Below are 19,765 nucleotides of genomic sequence, written 5' to 3'. Positions count from 1 at the left end.
TATGATTTTTCCTATCCAAAAACTTTGGAAGGCTGATTTGAATAAATGACGTTCGGATAATTGACTCTCTACTGTAATGTCAACAAAAAGTCTTATTAACCTTTATACCTGGCTTTATATAACTATAACCAGTGTTAGTTCATAGTTAGTCTCATCCATTCAGTTGCTGCATGCAGGCCCATCTTGGTCATCTGCAGCCCTTTCTTCTGGGATGAGATGGAAGGAAATGCAATAACCCACTCTATACTTATCTGTCTAGCAGAGGACAGCTAACATATTGCAAAAATGGTAATAAGCATAATTGTTGTACAGTGGATATAAAAAGTGTACACATCCCTGCTAAATTCCAGGTTTTTGTGATATAAAAAAATGAGACCACAATAAATCATTTCAAAACTTTTCACACCTTTAATGTGACCTATAACATGTACAATTCAATTGAAAAACAAACAATCTGTTAGGGAAAAAATATAAAAAATAAAAAAATGTACAATAAGCTGGTTGCATAAGTGTGCACACCCTTAAACTAATACTTTGTCGAAGCACCTTTTGATTTAATTACAACATTCAGTCTTCTTGGGTAGACACCTGCCATCAATTAAAGAGACCCTGATTAACTCCAAATAAAGTTCAGCTGTTCTAGTAGGATTTTTCCTGACATTTACTCAGTTGCCTGCTACAGCAAAAGCCATGGTTCACAGAGAGCTTACAAAGCATCAAAGGAATATCATTGTTGAAAGGTATCAGTCAGGAAAAGGGTAAAAAAAAAATGTCCACAGCATTTGATATACCATACAATACAGTGAAGATAGTCATCAAAAAGTGGAGAAAATATGGGACAACAGTGACGTTGCAAAGAACTGGACATCCCTCCAAAATTGATGAAAAGACAAGACGAAAATTGGTCAGAGAGGCTGCCAAGAGACTTACAGCAACACTGAAGGAGCTGCAGGAATTTCTGGCAAGTACTGGTTTGTACTACATGTGACAACAATCTCCCATATCCTCCATATGTCTGGACTATGGGGTAGGGTTGCAAGATGGAAGCCTTTTCTTACATAGAAAAACATCCAGGCTCAGCTAAAATTTGCAAAACTATACAAGTCTCCCAAAAATCATGTGGGAAAATGTGTTATGGTCTGATGAGACCAAGGTTGAACTTTTTGGCCACAATTCCAAAAGGTACGTGTGGTGCAGAAACTGCATCACCAAAACAACACCATCCCCACGGTGAAGCATGGTGGTGGCAGTATCATGCTTTGGGGTTGCTGTTCTTCAGCTTGAACTGGGGCTTTAGTCAAGGTGGAGGGAATTAGGAACAGTTCCAAATACCAGTCACTTTGGCCCAAAACCTTCAGTCATCTGCTAGAAAGCTGAAGATGAAGAGGAATTTCACCTTTCAACACAACAATGACCCCAAGCATACATCCAAATCAACAAAAGAATGGCTTTGTCAACAGAAAATTAAAGTTTTGGAATGGTCCAGCCAGAGCCCAGACCTAAATCCAATAGAAAATATGTGGTGTGACCTGAAGAGGGCTGTGCACAAGAGATGCCCTTGTAATCTAACAGATTTGGAGCACTTTTGCAAGGAAGAGTGGGCAAATATTGTGAAGTCAAGATGTGCCATGCTGATAGACTCCAACCCAAGAAGACTGAATACTATAATTAAATCAAAAAGTACTTCAACAAAGTATTAGTTTAAGGGTGCACACACTTATGCAACCAGTTTATTGTACTTTTTTATTTTTTACATTTTTTCCTTAACAGATTTGTTTGTTTTCAAACTGAATTGTACAGGTTATAGGTCACATTAAAGGTGGGAAAATTTTGAAATGATTTATTGTGGTCTCATTTTTTTATATCACAAAAACCTGGCATTTTAACAGGGGTGTGTGCACTTTTTATATCCACTGTATGTACTATTTTGCATGTGGAGCTATGTAAGCTGTCAAGCTTCAGAGTACAGAATAGAAGGGAGACTGAAATATTCAACAGAATACACTTGGACTTCATAGGCTTTATGTTACTGGTTCTAGAGCATGTCTAGAGACAGCAGCCTATGACAGATTGTGCATTGTTTCATGTGTGCATTTCACTGTCTGTAAAGGGCTGCTGTCAGAGATGGAAGAAGATAGGCAGTGGGCTACTGCACAGGTCATATACAGATCGAAATGTTCATATTACTCAGTAGCTAAAGGTTAAATCATACATACATACATATGTGCAAACATTTCTTGCATGGGCAATAATGCTGTTCTAGTCTAATACACCAAAACAATCATTCCATAATAAGTGTCCAGGTTGTTTTTAAAAATATATAAACCAGTGCTTACTGTTACTGTGAAACATTTTTAAAAACATTTAAACAGAAACATAGCTGGAGTGAAATACATGATTGAAATTATTGGGACAATGTATTACTTAAAACTAATTGCATAATACTGGTTGTATTTCAGAACAGGGAATCAATTTAAGTGGCAAAGTAGATGGAAGTACATTAGGACTCACAAAATTAATTAAGGCACAGGTTTACATACACTGCTTACACTGTTTTATATTATTATTATTATTTATTTATTTATTTATTTTGCTTTTTACGTCATTGGCAGGTCTGGATAACTCCCAGAGTGAACCCTGATGCTACCAAGCAAAGCAAGTGCCAAGGAATAGAAAACATGTCAAATAAAAAGGAACACTTACGACTGATACATGGAATCATAATCCCAAAATGCTATGGAAGACGACTAATGTACTAAACAAAGAAAAGTTTGCTCAAACGGAAGTGTTTTGAATGCAACCAAGAAATGGACTAGAGCTCCTCGGCATTTTTGTTGCATTTTCAGTTACTGATCACAGGATTGTGCTGCAGTTTCCTTCACTGATGACTGATTTCTTTGCTGACTGTTGACACTGCACTTTCCTACAGCTATTGCAAGAAATCAGACGAATGAAATATGAACTGTGTTACCCACCACTTGGTTTATTTCTGTTTTATTTTATGTCGAACAGATATGAAACTTGGTTTACTGGGACATTTTATTTATTTTTATTGCAATATTTTATTCAAACACAAAGCATATACATTTTAAGAAATGGAGTTCTCCCGAGATCATAAACTCATTTTTTTCAATAAATATAAATAAATATATATAACAGAAAGCACAGAGTTAAACATAAATGATTTATACAGTAGCAGTTATACAATACATGTCAAACAATAGCACTTGAAAAAGTAGCAGACCCAAAAATAACAAATTATTTGTGGTACAAAACTAGGGGGGAAATTATGGCAAGCCATTACTTGTCAATGACCAAGGTGGTTGAATTTATAATACAGAAGATATATATATATATATATATATATATATATATATATATATATATATATATATATATATATATATAGCAATTATTCTATAAATAAGGACAACTGCAAATAAAGCTTTTTTAACATTCATACAGTCAGCTAAAGTTGAAACTGGTCTCTCATGAAGTAAAATGCTTGAATCTTAAGAGTTTTTCCAAAACCTTACAAATGGCATCAGTCTGATAAATTAATATTCCTATGCTAATTTAATCCAGTCTGCCATACCTCTTTGCGTAAGTCAGAATAAGAAGCCACTTTATTTATTCACAGAGTCTACTGCAAAAATTTTAATAAATGATATCTACTTTAGTTAGTAAATAGCATACAGCCTTACTATACATAACACTGGCAGAACAGAATAAGGGCAACACTTATGTTTAATGCATAGTGCAGCAAATTATCTAATGTTATACTCATAGCCCAGATCACAATGTAAATTCTTTATTACTGAATTAATATGCATATTGAAAAATAATTTAGCATTTACCTTTGGATCCAAAAATCAGAAGCTGTTTGTATATATGAACATACTCTTTCAGCAAATTTTTTTGACAGCTTTACAGAAGAATCCATAGCAGAACACAAATGTTTTAATGGCCAAGGGTTCTAAAGTCCACTATAAACAGAATTTACAATGTGATAGTTCACAAAGGCTGGTTTTCAGTTTTCATTGCAGTCAGAAAATATAAACAATAGAGTTGAAAACAAACCAGAGTGTACTAAACTCTATTTCGGGGAGTTATGAATGGTTTGTTGGTTGTTTTTATCAAGACACTTTTGTTTTACCTGATTATACATGGAAATAATATTTGTCACATTAATTTTATTATATTTGAGCTGTAAAATCTATTTTTATCAGAAGTCTTGTTTTAAAGGTGGTTTACAAGATGAACGGACTGCTATCTCCTCAGTATATATATATATATATATATATATATATATATATATATATATATATATATATTCAATGGGGATCCTTAACAGCTAATCTTAAATAAATTCTAAATAACTGAAAGGAGACATACTGAAGCAGAACACCTGTGTTTACTAGGCATTCCCTAGAGGAAAACACAAATGTAAAACATTCAACTTCACTTTCATTGTCACTCAGGCTGTTCAGTTTGTTCAAGAGCAAGGGATAACTAAATGCATGAATGTTCTTGACAGAAACAAACATTCAGTGCAAACGTTGACAGTGAACAGCCTTGCATGTAAAAATGCACTCAAATTGGGATTCATCAAAATGGGGGAACTGGAGATGGTTATATTAAATAAATGGAGCATAATGAGTTCCCCTAATGAAAAACACGAGTTTGAATTCATTTTTTAATTCAGTCAAAATTTAAATGCATGTCGTCTGTAACTGTATCATAAAACCAGTTTTGAGAAAGATCTGTGAAAATTGTACCTTCCAGTTTTTTAAACCCCATGACATTTACCTCCCTAATACCTTAACCAGGTTTACCTAAATGATGAAATAACTCATAAACCAGACTGAAAGGTATTAATAAAATCATATCTATTGAGACACATTCCATTTTGAATTCATTTTTTTCAAATATAAGCAGAATTTAAATGCATGTCATATGTAACTGTATCACAGAAATTACCTTTGTCAATTATCAGTAAAACTGCCTCAATTTTCCAAAGCCCTAGGCATTTATATTATTAAAACTTTGATGAGGGCTATCTAAAGTGATAAAATATGTCCTAAAACCAGACTGCAACACATTAATTAAATCATACCTCTCTAGACAGATGTTCACTTGAATGTATAGTAAGTTTTTTTAATGTTCAATCTACAAACAAGAATGAGAAGCTGGTCTGTAAGAACAAATTAAATTAAATATTTATAGGAAGATTGTATCACAGGTTAGTAGGAATTACATAGATTCTGAAAACTTTTTTTTACATGTATTTATGGTTTCAAAACTTCCATATTAAACATTTTTCTCTTGCATTAATAATGTCTTGTTAATGAAAATTTTCCTGTTTGCAGTTCAGTTGACCAAGTGTGCTTCAATTTGTTCACACTTCAGGTTTTGCAGTACTTGTGTAGTCATTGCATAATTACTAATTGGCCAGAATGAGACAGATTTTTGCCCATGGTTGATAACCTATAAGGTGGCATTGAACTTGGAGAGACACACCATTTATTAGATTACCTAGTAGTGCCTACTTTGACCTAGTTTATTTCTGTAGAACCTTTTAGTTTTCATTGCAGTAAGACATTAATAGTAAAAGTATTAAATTTACCTGATATCAAGGTTTTAAGAGTTAAAAAGGTGCTAAGATATGCTACATCCAGGAGATTAAGGAGATCCCCTTTAGCATGTATCTGTCCAGACACATGCAACAACTAGAATGCTGACAGAAATACCTTACTAAAAGGATAGAAGGCCTAAACAGCATGTCCTACATGGACTGACTCAAAGCTATACTCAGTATCCTACAGACTGCTAAGAGGTGTCCTATGCCTGGAATACAAGGCATTCTCTGATGCATTACTGATGAATTTACTGTACATCAGTAAGTCAAATGGCATCAGAAATACTTAACCTAGGGATCTAAACCTCTTCCATAGCATCAACAGAACAGTTTGGAGGGACAGGTATATTTCGCAGAGGATACTGCTGGTGTGGAATAAACTCTGCATTCACATAAAACAAAGTTCAACCCTGTCCATTTTCAAGCACAACTTAGATCTATGGATGGGAAACAGAGAAAGTACCCCAGGACTGCCCCCTGCACTACTAATGGACAGATACAGCTTCTAAATTCTTTATCTCATGCATGGGCTCCTCAGATTATTTATGGTATGATCTCAGTTATTCCCATTAGGTGTAATATATAATTATCGACCATGGGATGAATAAGGCCAAGCTATGACCAAATGGGATAAGTTATTTTGAGCACAAAAAAGTAAAACTGGCTAGGCTTAAAATGGCCTGCAAGGGCTGCTAGCCTAGTATTTACCTATGAACCTATTGGCTAACCAAATGGAAATAACAGATACATTCCTAACATGTTACTTGATCTGTAATAAGGACCCTCCTTATTGGTCCCAAGGCTGGGTTTATCCACACCACGAGTCAGCATATGGCATCTTTTCCAGAGATTCCTGAGTTCATGGGATGGACGCATTCCTAGGATGATGCACTTTCTGATGTCACACGATGTCTACATAGGGGAGTTAATCCCTTGCTTTCACTTGTTCACATACTTCCTACTAGTGAGCACCCACCTGCAAATCAAGAACAACAATGAAGATTTGTACCACCATTGCTAACAAATACTATATAAGTGTATATCTGTCCATCTTACATAGAACTCTATAGGTTAGGTGAGATGGATATCCCCTAAGAGATGAACTGGTATAGCACTTGGAACAGTCCAATTTGTTTTCTATATCAACCTGGAGATTAGCTCCTCCAGACTCAACAGAAAATAAAGCTTCCCAGTTAAAAAATGTAAATAAATAATGCATAAATATAAATGGAAAGAAAGGAAGTGCCCCCTCAAGATCTCTATATGCAACACAGACAAAGGAGGCCGAGAGGGAAAGGGAGCAACAGAGCACTAAGGGCATTCCAGCTTTATCACATCTGTGCTGCCCTCATACTTTCATCAAATGCCTGAATGACCCACAGAAACAAAATAGACAGCCAACAGGGAGCCTGGCCAATTGCAGAAGTCCTATAAGCAGGGAGCACAGTACCCCACAAAAATCCCCTCCTATATACAGTTCCACAGAACTCAAGGGAGACCCAGTGGACTATGCTTCTTTTGGAGAAATCAGGTATGATAATCCTATGCTAGAAACTGTAAGATTGGAGTGTCAGTGGTTCAGCTCTAATCTTGGTAGAGTTAGGGGTCTGAGGATCTATAAGGCCCTCTCAACTGGGAGAAGGCTTCTGCTGTGTGGGATCCCCTTTTCCCATGCTATTAGAAACTGTTCACGCCTTAATACTTTCATAATAACTCTCCAAAACCATCCGTTGAATCATCCCAATGTAAATGCTTTGTTGGACCCCCTTAATACTTCCATCTTTCTTCTCCTTACACAACTCCTTGTCATATTCTACTGTCCCCTACATTTTATTCAGCAGCTATTCCATAAATCATTTCACTCTCTCTGCTTTCCACTCTTTCACTTATATAAGGTTTTCTTATTTAATTACACCACATATCAAAATTGTATGCACGTATCTGCTCTGGAAAGTTGTGTAACTTAATAATTTTGTAATTTTTTTTCCTTGCCTCACTTTATGGCTGAAAGATGATTAGGTCAGCCCACCTATTCAATCAACAAATGTTAAATAAATATATAAATCTAAACACAGACTCGTCTTTTTTAAACATTTTAGTAACTCATCATATTTTAATCAGTGATATGGGTATACATACATTAATAGAAACGAAAACAAACTCTAATGTTGTTTTCATTGTTATTTTAATGCAGGATACATACATTTTCCATTTAATGTTTTAATTCCCCCCAGCAGTACATAAATTGCTCAATTCCTGCCTTCACTTAAACCTCACTCCTCCTCCCAAACATTATTCTGCATGTATTGTTCTCACAAATTCCATATATTTCTATGGAAACTGCTTCTTTCCTTTTCTAAAAACCCATTTCTAGTTAGTTTATGTCCTTTACAATATTTAATACTTCAATTACAGTTGCTTTAGATTTTGATTTCCATTTTCTAGTAGTTATTTTAGGCAGCCAATAGCACTAAACTTATTAAGGCCTTTCTGTAGATAAGCACTTTTGATCCTATAGTCCTTCTCAAAAGAATAATTTCCTTAGTCACAACTATTTGTTTGCCAGTAGAAAAATATACATATAAATGGTGTGTGTGTGTGTGTGTGTGTGTGTGTGTGTGTGTGTGTGTGTGTGTGTGTGTGTGTGTGTGTGTGTGTGTGTGTGTATAGGATTGGGGAAGGTATATATACATATATGCACACACACACACACACACACACACACACACACACACACACACACACACACACACACACACACACACACACACACACACTCTTGTATATATGTATATGGGTCCCTTGCAGGTGCATTTGGGTCAGAAATGCAGGGAAGATGTTTAATGTTGATAGTACTGATAGCCGAGCAGTGAGTGGGGCTGGAGAAGATTAGAGTGTACTTGTGTTAGTGAGTAAGAGATAGAGTCAGGGACAGGTGATGGATAGGTGTTGTATTTTTCTGTGTGAATGTGTATTTTAGGTTTAGATTAAGAGTTAAGTAAAGGGGATATATGTAGTATTGTTAGTGTGCGTTTGTATGTGTTTGGGTGTCCGAGTGTATCTTGTGTACTGGCAGTGTTATAAGAAGGTTTTTATTAACATAAGGTGTAGGGTTAGGACTGGGAAAGGGGCAGCATTAGGTTTAGGGTTAGTACCCATTATTAAGGTAGACAACACTACACCTTACCTTAATAAGCACCTGCCTGTAATACTACCAATATTCAGACAAATTATAGCCTAGTGTTATGGGGAGTGGTTACTGTTTAGATCGGGAGAGCAAATATTTATTGTTTTTCAATCTTTTTAGTTTGAAATTTGTACAGTATTGTGTATGTTTGAATGTATTGTATTGATATGTGTGGTTTAACATTAAATACATTAGATCATACATAATAGAACCAAATGTGTATGTTTATACATACATATATATATATATATATATATATCTATGCCATGGGAGCAACTTGAATGATGTTAATATTTTTATATCTGTGACTCTTAACTTCATATCCCATACTGGAGTGTGCAGCATGAGAACAAGGTGGAATGAGGATAACACCATGCACAAATTAGATTACTTTCCTAAAAGAATAGGTAAAACAGTCGCCTGCACCAGCAAACCAAGACCAAAGACAGAATTTCCTTCTTAGCATACATTGGATATAAAAAGTGTACACACCCCTGTTAAAATGCCAGGTTTTTGTGATATAAAAAAATGAGACCACAATAAATCATTTCAAAACTTTCCCACCTTTAATGTGACCTATAACCTGTACAATTCAATTGAAAAACAAATCTGTTAGGGGAAAAATATAAAAAATAAACAATGTACAATAAGCTGGTTGCATAAGTGTGCACACCCTTAAACTAATACTTTGTTGAAGCACCTTTTGATTTAATTACAACATTCAGTCTTCTTGGGTACACACCCGCCATCAATTAAAGAGACTCTGATTAGCCTCAAATAAAGTTTCGTATATTCATATCATATCATAACATCTAATGTTCACGAAGAATAATGGCCAAAGAGGCATCAAAAATGTTTTGGTATACCCTATAGCCATCAATTCCAGACATGAGCAGGAAAACCGAGGCTCTTGCCAACACCATAAAGCACCAAACCTGATGCTGAATCCAAGACACTAATGTGTTGAGATCCCATTGGGTTTCATCAACTAGATATATGTGGTTAAGTGAAGATGAGGAAGAAATGAGGAAGACCAGGTAACCCCACACTCCAGAAATGCTGTGGATGAATGAGGAAGCTTTATTTGAGAAGTGACTTGGGATGGTATTTATAGTGACTATGAAACTGAGTTCAAAGGGAATTCCTCTTGTCTCACCAGTATAAGAAGTTGGAAAAAAAAAAAACGCATGTCTAAGGACAGCAACTATTTAAAACTGCTTGCCCGAGACTGCAGGTCCATGTGAAACATAACATTATTTAAAACCCTTAAATAATAGTTTGTGTATATATATTTCTTGGAACACAATAACAGGGTGGCATAGTTGTGCAGTGGTTAATGCTGTCACCTCACAGCAAGAGGTTCTCTGGTTCGATTCTCGGCTGGGGTGCCTTCTGTGTGGAGTTTGCATGTTTTCCCTGCATTCGCGTGGGTTTCCTCTGGCTACTCCGGTTTCCTCCCACATTCTAAAGACATGCTTCTGGAGCATTTCTCCCTGGGCCTCCTCTGAAAACAGGATCTGTGAAACCTAGTCGGACTTTCCAAGTCAACAAATGTTAAATAAAAAATAAATAAAAATAAAAAATAAATACCAATAGCAGGAACAACCAGACCAATGCAGTTATATTTTTCTGCTAAGACTATTTCTTTGTATTGTGACACATTATCCCTACAAGATGATATCTTTTTATCTTTATTTTTTCTTTCAGACTCTTCTCTAAATTGACACAGATTAACAGCATCCTCAATTAGTGTTTTTCTGAACTATGTCTTGAAACAGTGTTACTTATCACACTTTGTGTGTTAAGTAGACTACCACATGGGTGATAGTCTACTTAACACCAAAAGTGTGATAAGAGACCTTGGGACAGAAGTGGACAGTAGTCTCTCCTTTGATAATCACTTTGCCACAGTAGTCAGGAAATCCTTCTACGTGGCACACCTCATCACAAAATGTTTCTCATCCAGGAAGAAAGAGGTCATTGTTCCCCTCTACTCATCACTCATTAAATCCATTATAGAGTACAACGCCCCTTTTGGTATGTATCTCACAAGACATCTACAACAACTAGGAAGACCGCAGAAATACTTCACAAAGAGGATTACCGGCCTCAAATAGATGCCCTATGCAGACCGTCTCAAAAAACTCCAGCTTTACTCCGTCGCATGTCGCCTACTCAGAGGCGATCTCTGCCTAACATACAGAGCTATATCAAACCCAGAGCTGTTGGACATGTTCCACTTAAAGAAATCCCAATCCTTCTGAGCTACATGCTCTAGGGACCTAAACCTTGTCACCACAATAAACAAAACATGCTGGAAGGATAGATTCCTGTCCCAGAAGCTTCCCATACTCTGGAACAAACTACCTATCTATATCAAACAAAGCTCCTCATTAGCACTCTTCAAGAAAAATCTTGATGATTGGATGGGAGATAGGAAATTCACCCCGGGGATCACTTCTGTGTCTCTGCTCGACAGGGTCACAGGAAAATCATTTTCTTGGGTGGCGAAATCCAGGGTACCTTTTTGACTAGGCTTATATAAGCCCTAGGGCCAATAGCCTAGTACCTACCTATGAACCTACCTATGAACTATTTGTATCAATGGTTTTCTCTGTTTTTTTTTTTTTTTTTTAATCTCGTAAGATCCAGATATCTATGATCTTTTACCTTGTCAAACAGAAACTGTAAAACTCTGAATGTGTTACTTGCAGCTACCCCTCAACCACTGACTTACTGTTTCAGCTATTTATGCCAGGTTTCGTGTGATTCACATCTGTATGTATATGCTACCTACACATCAGTAACTAATGTACAGCCATGCACTGAGCCATATGGTATACTAAACCCTGTGCAAATTATAACAGAAAATAATGCAAGGCTTCACTGAAACCCATTCTGGTGTGCATAGAAAACTGCATAATCAAACACAGACAATAAGCAGAGGAAGAAATCCTAAAATCATGCCTTATGTTTAAATAGAAAGCTAGGCATCAGATAACATGAGAAAAAAAGTACTTCACAGCAACATAAACTTGACAAGACTCAAAAAGATGTGGCTTCCTCAGAGAAAATAATTTACAACTGACACTGTTGCACGCACTTATTTAAAAGTAATTCAGAAAGGAAGTGATGTAACAGACGTTAAAAACAGATTGACTACTCATTCAATTTACCCTATAATTTGCTTTACACTTATATTATATAAATCTATATAAAAAGATGTATATAAACCATTAATAACACTCTTCAACAGATAAAAATTCAAAAAACAGTTTTAAAAATATATATATATATATTAATAAATATTCTAATGACAGTAGAATTGTATTAGGTAGGTTTAAACTAATACCTACACTAAAACGACAGCTACATTTATAACATTATATTATTAATACCTAATCAAAACTCATTGAAAGGCCTAATCTGACAAGTATTAAGTATAACCTCGACAGTGATTTTATATGTAGAAGTAGCCCCTGGAATCATTAAAAATATTTAAAAATATAAAAATATTTAAAAAATATTAATTCTGTTTTTTGAATTTTTATCTGTTGAAGAGTGTTATTAATGGTTTATATACATCTTTTTATATAGATTTATATAATATAAGTGTAAAGCAAATTATAGGGTAAATTGAATGAGTAGTCAATCTGTTTTTAACGTCTGTTACATCACTTCCTTTCTGAATTACTGTCAGTTGTAAATTATTCTCTGAGGAAGCCACATTATATTCAGTGGCGAAAACGCTTGTGAATAATAATAAATTTGCGTTCAGACAACGGCTATCTTGTTTTTGTTGCTGGTGCAAGGATTCCGTGGACTGTTTGGTGTGTTTCGTTGGTCTGTTGCATTCAAGTTTTTCAAAAGACTCAAAAAGATATTCTTCATAAAAAAACACACCTCAAATGAAGTACTGTGTTCTTACAGGAGTAGATACATGAAGATTTTTTGTTGACTGGTTAATCTCACTAGCATGTCCAAATTTTAGGGGAGGCTCCATGCTGACAGGAGTAATGCAGCCGTGACACTTGGGGAAATTCCTGTGCTCTTTTCAAATGGGTCTTGTTACTTGCAGACAGCACGTAGCACAGAAGGACTGAATCATGGATGTGTCAATGAGTGAAGTGATGATGTCATCTGAGCATGAAGTCAGCTCTGAGAATATTGTAGGAGGTGGAAGCATTTGAAGTACAATATGTGAGGTGATGATTGACAGACTCACAACTGCTGTAATTAAAGTGAAGGTGAAAATATGAAATCCCGGGGTAATCAGACAGAAACACTGATGAAAAGTGATTACTGGAAACATGAACATACACTGTAGCAGATGACCTAGATGAAAAGGGAGGAAAGCTGAAAGAAAGGGTAGTGGTTATATATTTGTAAGGACTAAAAATCCACAGGTAGCGTAACTTGTTTACTCTAATGAGAGGGGAACGGAAAGGAAAGATAAGGTTTTGTTTTTGGCACCTTATATAAATGTGGTGCATATTAAATATTCAAAATGTCCAGAGTTAGAGCCAGACAGATTTATAACTACAGAGCTGATTTTTGAAGTCAGTGGTTTTCCAACAGTGGAACCATATGTATCTACAGCAGTTCCAGGAAAAATGCATGTAAACAAATGTGTAGAACTGCTGGGTTATTAGAAATATTTTGGAGAAAATGTTAAGAATTGAAAGAGCATTCTAATGTACCTGATTTTACTTGTATGATTTCTCAGCCACTCATAAAAAGACTGTTATTTGTGTTGAAAAATGAATACGATGATGTGAGAAATGTAATGATTTGGCTTTAATAGAAGATGTACTGTTTTATTACATTCAGAAATAGTCATGAGTGATTCTAATAACATCACCAACACGTGATATGCTTAACAGGAATATTCTGTACTGCTTAGTGTTTGTGTGCTTCTAAAAATAGGCAGGTAAAAGTGTTATAAATGTGGACTAAATGTAGTTTATGGGGAAATGAAATACAATTTAATTTTTGTAATGCCAACAGTCATAGCTACAAAAATGGATGAAACTTTGTAGAGTTAAAAACCCAGTGTTAAAACAATTATTGAAGAGTATGGGAAAGGTTATGAAGACTGGATTAAGGATGAAATAATGCAAGAAGAGAATATTAAAGTAAGTGGGAGTGTATGAGAAAGAGTCTGAAATGCAAAGAAAGAATGAAATAATATGTGTACAAAATAAGGGTAGATATGAACATGTGAGACAGGTAGCTCTGTTAAGACTTTACGATATACAAGGATAAGCGCTTTTGTGTAGGTTAATACTACGCTTCATCAGATAATGTTTAGAAAAAAGGACTGTATTTAAATCCAATTGTTATTTATGGAATAAAGTTGTACTTTTGCCTCTATTGTAAGGAGCTACGGAGTTTTATTTTCTACAACATCGTGGTGAGACCTACTCTTTTTTGCTTAATTACACTTTGGACTTGTGAGTTTTGGTCTCTTGATCAGAGCAGTTACATCTTGTGGTTTTTAATTTACAAATTGCTGTTAGACTGCTGGCCAACTTCTCCTATCTTTCTCACTAGGCAAAAAATGGAATTCCCTTCCCTCCACACTAAGAACCATACCAAACTCAGAAAACTTCAAAACCCAACTATTCAAACACCTGTCCACTAAATGGAAATGTACCTGCTTTCACCCAACCTAATCCAAGGGGGTTCTCGCTCTGGTTCCCAAGCTCTAATTTCTATAGCTTCTCTCTAAGCTTTCAGCAACTCCTACAGCTACCCTCACACAGCCCAACCTTGTAAATATTGTAAATAGCATTCTACTGTTGATGTGTGTATGTAAAGCGTATTTGCATTTTCTTAAAAGGTTTGTATATAAACTGTTTCCACACCTAACCCATATCTGTTTTCTTCAAATGAAACTGTATGATCCCTACCTTCAAGCTTAATGAATTTGTATAACTATGCATGATATTGAATGCATTTCATAGGTTCATACTAGGCTATCTGCCCTGGGGCATTTACAAGCCTAGCTTGAGTGTGTTTGGCTTTCGCCACCCTTCCTTAGAATTGCATTTGCTATGCCCTTTTTAAGGTTAGTTTACTGAGCCTCTGTCTAGCAGAGACACAGAAGTAATCCCCAGGGTGAATCTATGATCTCCCATCCACTCATCAAGATTCCTCTTGAAGAGAGTCAGTGAGGTGCTTTGCCTAACATGGATCGGTATTCTATTCCAAAGTGAAGGGAGCCTCTGTGTTATGAATCTGTCCCTCCAGCACATTCTAGTTAGAGCTGTGCTGAGGTTCAAATCCCTCGAGCGCGTGGTTCTAAGGGATTTTGATTTTCTGAGGTGGAGCGTGTCCATTAATTATGGGTTAGACATATCTTTGTATGTCAGGCATAGATCGCCTCGAAGTAGGCAGTATGCGACTGAGTAGAACTGTGCTGAGATTCAAATCCCTCGAGCGCGTGGTTCTAAGGGATTTTGATTTTCTGAGGTGGAGCGTGTCCATTAATTATGGGTTAGACATATCTTTGTATGTCAGGCATAGATCGCCTCGAAGTAGGCAGTATGCGACTGAGTAAAGCTGGAGTTTCTTTAACCTGGCAGCATATGGCATCTGCTTGAGTCCCTTGATCCTCTTTGTGAGGTACTTTTGGGGTCTTTCCAGCTGCTGCAGGTGGCGGGTAAGGTACATTCCAAAAGGGGCATTGTATTCTATGATGGGCCTGATGAGGGATGAATAGAGGGCCAATATTACCTCCCCTGATCTGGATGTGAATCCTTTCGTGATAAGGTGGGCTATGTAGAAGGTCTTTCTAACCACTTTGGCAATGTGGTTGTCAAAGGAGAGATTGCTATCAACTTGGGTCCCCAGATCCCTAATTACTTCTTCTGTATTTAATGGGTTTCCACCTATATGGTAGTTTGTGGGCACTTTATTTTTGCCAAAGGGTATGACTATACACTTCTTGGCATTCAGCTTTAGGCCATGGCTCTGGCACCAGTTATCCATCTCTGTGAGACCTTTTTGAAGGATGTTCGTGTCAGCTGTAGAGTCAATAATGGCTCCCAGCTTGCAGTCATCCGCGAACTTAGTCAGCCATAGTCCTCCCGTGCTGGCCTGTACCTCGGAAAAGTAAATGCCGAACAAGAGAGATCCCAGGACCGAGCCCTGTGGGACACCACTTGTGACCGGTTTCGAGTCAGACATGACTCCGGCAATTCTGACTCTGTGGGTTCTTTCTTTGAGCCAGTTAGCCACCCATCTTGTGACATAGGGGTTTATGTTTAAGCTGGATAGCTTTATCTATGATGCCTGAGTGGGGTATTGTGTCAAATGCCTTTGCAAGGTCCAGATAGGCCGTGTGGACTACCTTCCCTTCATCTATGGCCTTGGTGACTGTTTCGAAGAAGTCGACCAAGTTCAAGAGGCAGGATCTGCCATTGACAAAGCCGAACTGAGTAGGATCCAATGTCTGTAGGTCCCCAATGTCTTTGTTTATGAGTTCCATAATGATCCTCTCCATGGCTTTGCAGATAAGGCTAGTCAGGCTTATGGGGCGATAGTTACCAGGGTCTGTTGAGGCACCACCTTTGTGGGGTGGGACCTCTGTTGCCGTACGCCATTCTTTGGGTACATATCCCGTAGTGAGGCTAAGATTGTACAGCATTTTTATGTATGGGTTTAGTTCTTCTTGGAGTTCATGTAGGACGCAATCCGGGACACCGTCTGGTCCCATTGAGGCAGTGTTTTTTGCCTTGGAAAGGGCGGCCTTCACCTGGGCATCTGAGATGTTTGGGAGGCTGCACTCTTCTGGCATAGATATTTGCTCTTTGGGGGAGGAGGGGGGAGACGTTTGCACTGAACCTGTCTGGCAGGATGTTGGCAATGTCTGTGGGTTCAGTGTATTTTTTGTCATTTAGAATCAACTCTGAACATACCTGGGAGTTGCATCCCAGGTTCCTAACATAGCTAAAGAAGGCCTTGTAATTGTCTTTTATGTCCTGTGCAATTTTTCTTTCGAAACTGGCCTTGGAGGATTTTATGAGGGATTGTAATTTTTTGCTAGTACTGATCAGAGATGCCTTCCCTTTTAGGGATTTTGCTCTATCATGTAGTAGCTTCCTCCTTCTGTTGTACAACTTATTTATGGTTGGGGTCCAACAGACTGGATGCCTGCCTTTGGACGCTTGGGTCTTGGTTTTGTTTGGGATAGCATGGTCCATGCACTCCTGGAGGTGTCCATAGAATGCGTTTATATAGGATTCTGTGGTTTGGGCCATAGTTTCCACCAATCCTGGGGTCTTGAAGGTTTCCATTTCGGAGTTGAGAAGTGGGAAGTTTGCTTTTGAGAAGTTTTTCACTGTGGTTTTATGGGCTGGGGTGGGGTCGGGTTTTGGATATTCAGTGAAATTAATTTGTGGTCTGATCTTACCAATGAGGGGAGTACCGCTGGTGTGGAGCATAGGGTCCCCATGTTGGTGATGATCAGGTCCAGTATGTTTTCCCCTCTTGTGAGAATTTTGACCAGTTGTTCTATAGCATTTGAGTTTATGAATTCCAGGAACCTTTGGACAAGGGTGTTGGGGCTTGAGTAATGCTCCCAGTCAATATTAGGGTAGTTGAAGTCACCCAATATAATGGTGTTTGGAGAGATCTTCATGTTCTCCAGTGTTTTCAGGAAAGCCGAGTGGGATTCCTGATTTTGAGACAGTGGTCTGTAGCATGCTATAAACTGAAATGGAGTTTTGCCCACTGTTAGTTGCACATGGATGGTTTCTGATGCTTTGTGCAACGCTACTAACCTGGAGGTGTGGGGATCCTTGGTAAATATAGATACTCCCCTTCCTTTTGTGATTCGGTCCGGGTTTTGGGGCTGAAAAGCATGGTATGAGGTATAACCTGGTAGTGCTGGGGTGCTCTCTGGAGCCTTGAACCAGGTTTCTGTCACTGCACAGATATCGATGTTCTCCATACTGAGGAGAGATTCGAGTGCGTGCATTTTGAGGTTTAGACTTCTGGCGTTTAGGAGCATTACCCTTAGTTTCTTGTTCTTAGTGTTTTCTAAGGAGGTGGGTTTGACTTTTGAGCCTTGCCTAAAAAACGGCACTATAGGGGTGGCGAGAGCCTTTGCCAGTATCCGAAAGCCCAGAGGAGACAGGTGCAAGCCATCCATTGCAAAGCAATGTGGCTTGTCAAGCATGTCATCCCAGGCTGACAGACACTGGATCCCCTTTGAATGACACTAAAATTTGAGCCAATTATTAAAATCGATCATTTTGTCTTTATATTGTGGCATCATTCTAGGTGAGGGTAAGATGCTGCTCAAGGTCAGAGTCATACCGGCCTGTGCTACATGATCAGAGAGCTCCTTTATGTCTCTTTTCATGTAGTCGAGGGAGGTATGTCTCAGGTCGTTCACACCAGTGTGTAGTGTGACCGAGTGATACTTGTACTTGCTTTGGAGTGACCTGAGTGCTTGCGTAATGTGGCGGATTCTAGCGCCCGACAGGCAGCTCACTGTGACCTTCTCCTTGTTCAGCCTGGTGATATTAACTATCAGTTGTATCTAAATTGTATAATGCATCTTTGAGCTTTTCTCCCTGGGCCTCCACTGAAAATGGGTCAATTCAGCCCAGTGGACTTCTCCGGTAATCAAAATGCAAATAAATAAATAGACACAAGAATAAAGTTGCTGAAAGACATGTTAAGGATGGTCTTATGAGAAGGAAAAAGTTCTACTTCAAATTCATTTTCTGATTAAATCGGTTTTCTAAACTGTCAAGTGTTTAAGTCAATCAAAATAATAGTCCTTAACCAGCTGTGAGTTAAAATGATTGACAGAGACTCGAAGGACATATTGGAACTGCAAAATGAAAAAAAAGAGCACAAACCTTTATGTTTTGGTCAGATATGGTTCACGATATTGGGATAATGGTAACAAACTGATAAATATCCTATATGTTCCACAAAAATTATGTGAAAGAAGAAACTATTTCACATGAGATTTGACACAGACACAATATTGACTTATTTCACTTTGAAAAGATTTTCATTATTTGATTTGTGTAAACCATTACTTAAAGTGGACAGTGCAGTGGTGCAGTGGTTAGCATTGCTACCTCACAGTAAGAGGTTCTCCGGTTCGATTCTTGGCTGGGGTGCCTTTTGTGTGGAGTTTGCATGTCCTCCCTGTGCTCATGTGCATTTCCTCTGGTTGCTCTACATTCCAAGGACATTCAGTAGGTGGACTGGACACTCTAATTTGGCCGTGAGTGTGTGGAACACTCTCTGAGGATGGTAGGGTGCTGGACTAGCAACCTGTCCCTATAAGAGCATAACTGCTATAGAAACAACAAATGCCTGGATGGGTGTTTGTTGTCTGGTGTGCTGAATGGCACAAATAGAATAGAGAGAGAGATAGGGTCAGTTACTTAATGTATCCAAAGGTGAATAAAATGAGACACTTCATCCACTTCAGTCATTATGTTCCTTAAACGTACAATCCCAGAGTCTAAAATTCTGACCTAAAGAAAGTTGTCCTGATACCTACCAGTTGTCACCACCCACTTACCATATCATCATCAACCCTACGCCTGGTATCAATTTACTTTATGCAGTCCTGTTGGGTTTGTATTAGTGTAGTACCTCATAGGCTGTTCTGAGTAGATGTGGGTGTGGTTGAGTGATTGATGGGGGAAAGGGGTGTGTTGCCATATAGGAAACGTGCATGATTGACAGCCATGCAGATGCAGCATGAGTATTCATTGTCTATTCGAACTTTACCCATTCCTCAATGTAGTGCAATCTCAGAGTTGGTATATATAATTTGGGGAGTGTGGAGTGTGCAGCCCCCCCACATGGAAAGATGCATGGGGTCTTGGCCCCCCGCAAAAACAAAGGAAAAAATAATAGCACTACAACTTTAAATATTATTTTTTCTTTCATTTTTGCAGGAG

General features: G+C 37.8%; 1 protein-coding gene across 1 annotated transcript in view; it reads left to right on the top strand.

The window, feature by feature from the left end:
- Positions 1 to 3,318, top strand: part of LOC122797184 (cyclic nucleotide-binding domain-containing protein 2-like) — a 605,654-nt gene extending 602,336 nt beyond the window's left edge. Inside the window, exon 14 of the mRNA XM_044066007.1 lies at positions 2,613 to 3,318. Within this exon, the coding sequence (XP_043921942.1) occupies positions 2,613 to 2,759 (147 nt within the window). The 3' untranslated portion in view covers positions 2,760 to 3,318. The remainder of the gene's footprint in view (positions 1 to 2,612) is intronic.
- Positions 3,319 to 19,765: the final 16,447 nt, after the last annotated feature.

The sequence above is a fragment of the Protopterus annectens genome, chromosome 3.part0, assembly GCF_019279795.1.
Source record: "Protopterus annectens isolate FY-2018-M chromosome 3.part0, PAN1.0, whole genome shotgun sequence".
NCBI lineage: Eukaryota > Metazoa > Chordata > Ceratodontiformes > Protopteridae > Protopterus > Protopterus annectens.
The sequence above is the reverse complement of the archived record's forward strand: the minus strand, read 5'-3'. Positions and strand labels throughout refer to the sequence as shown.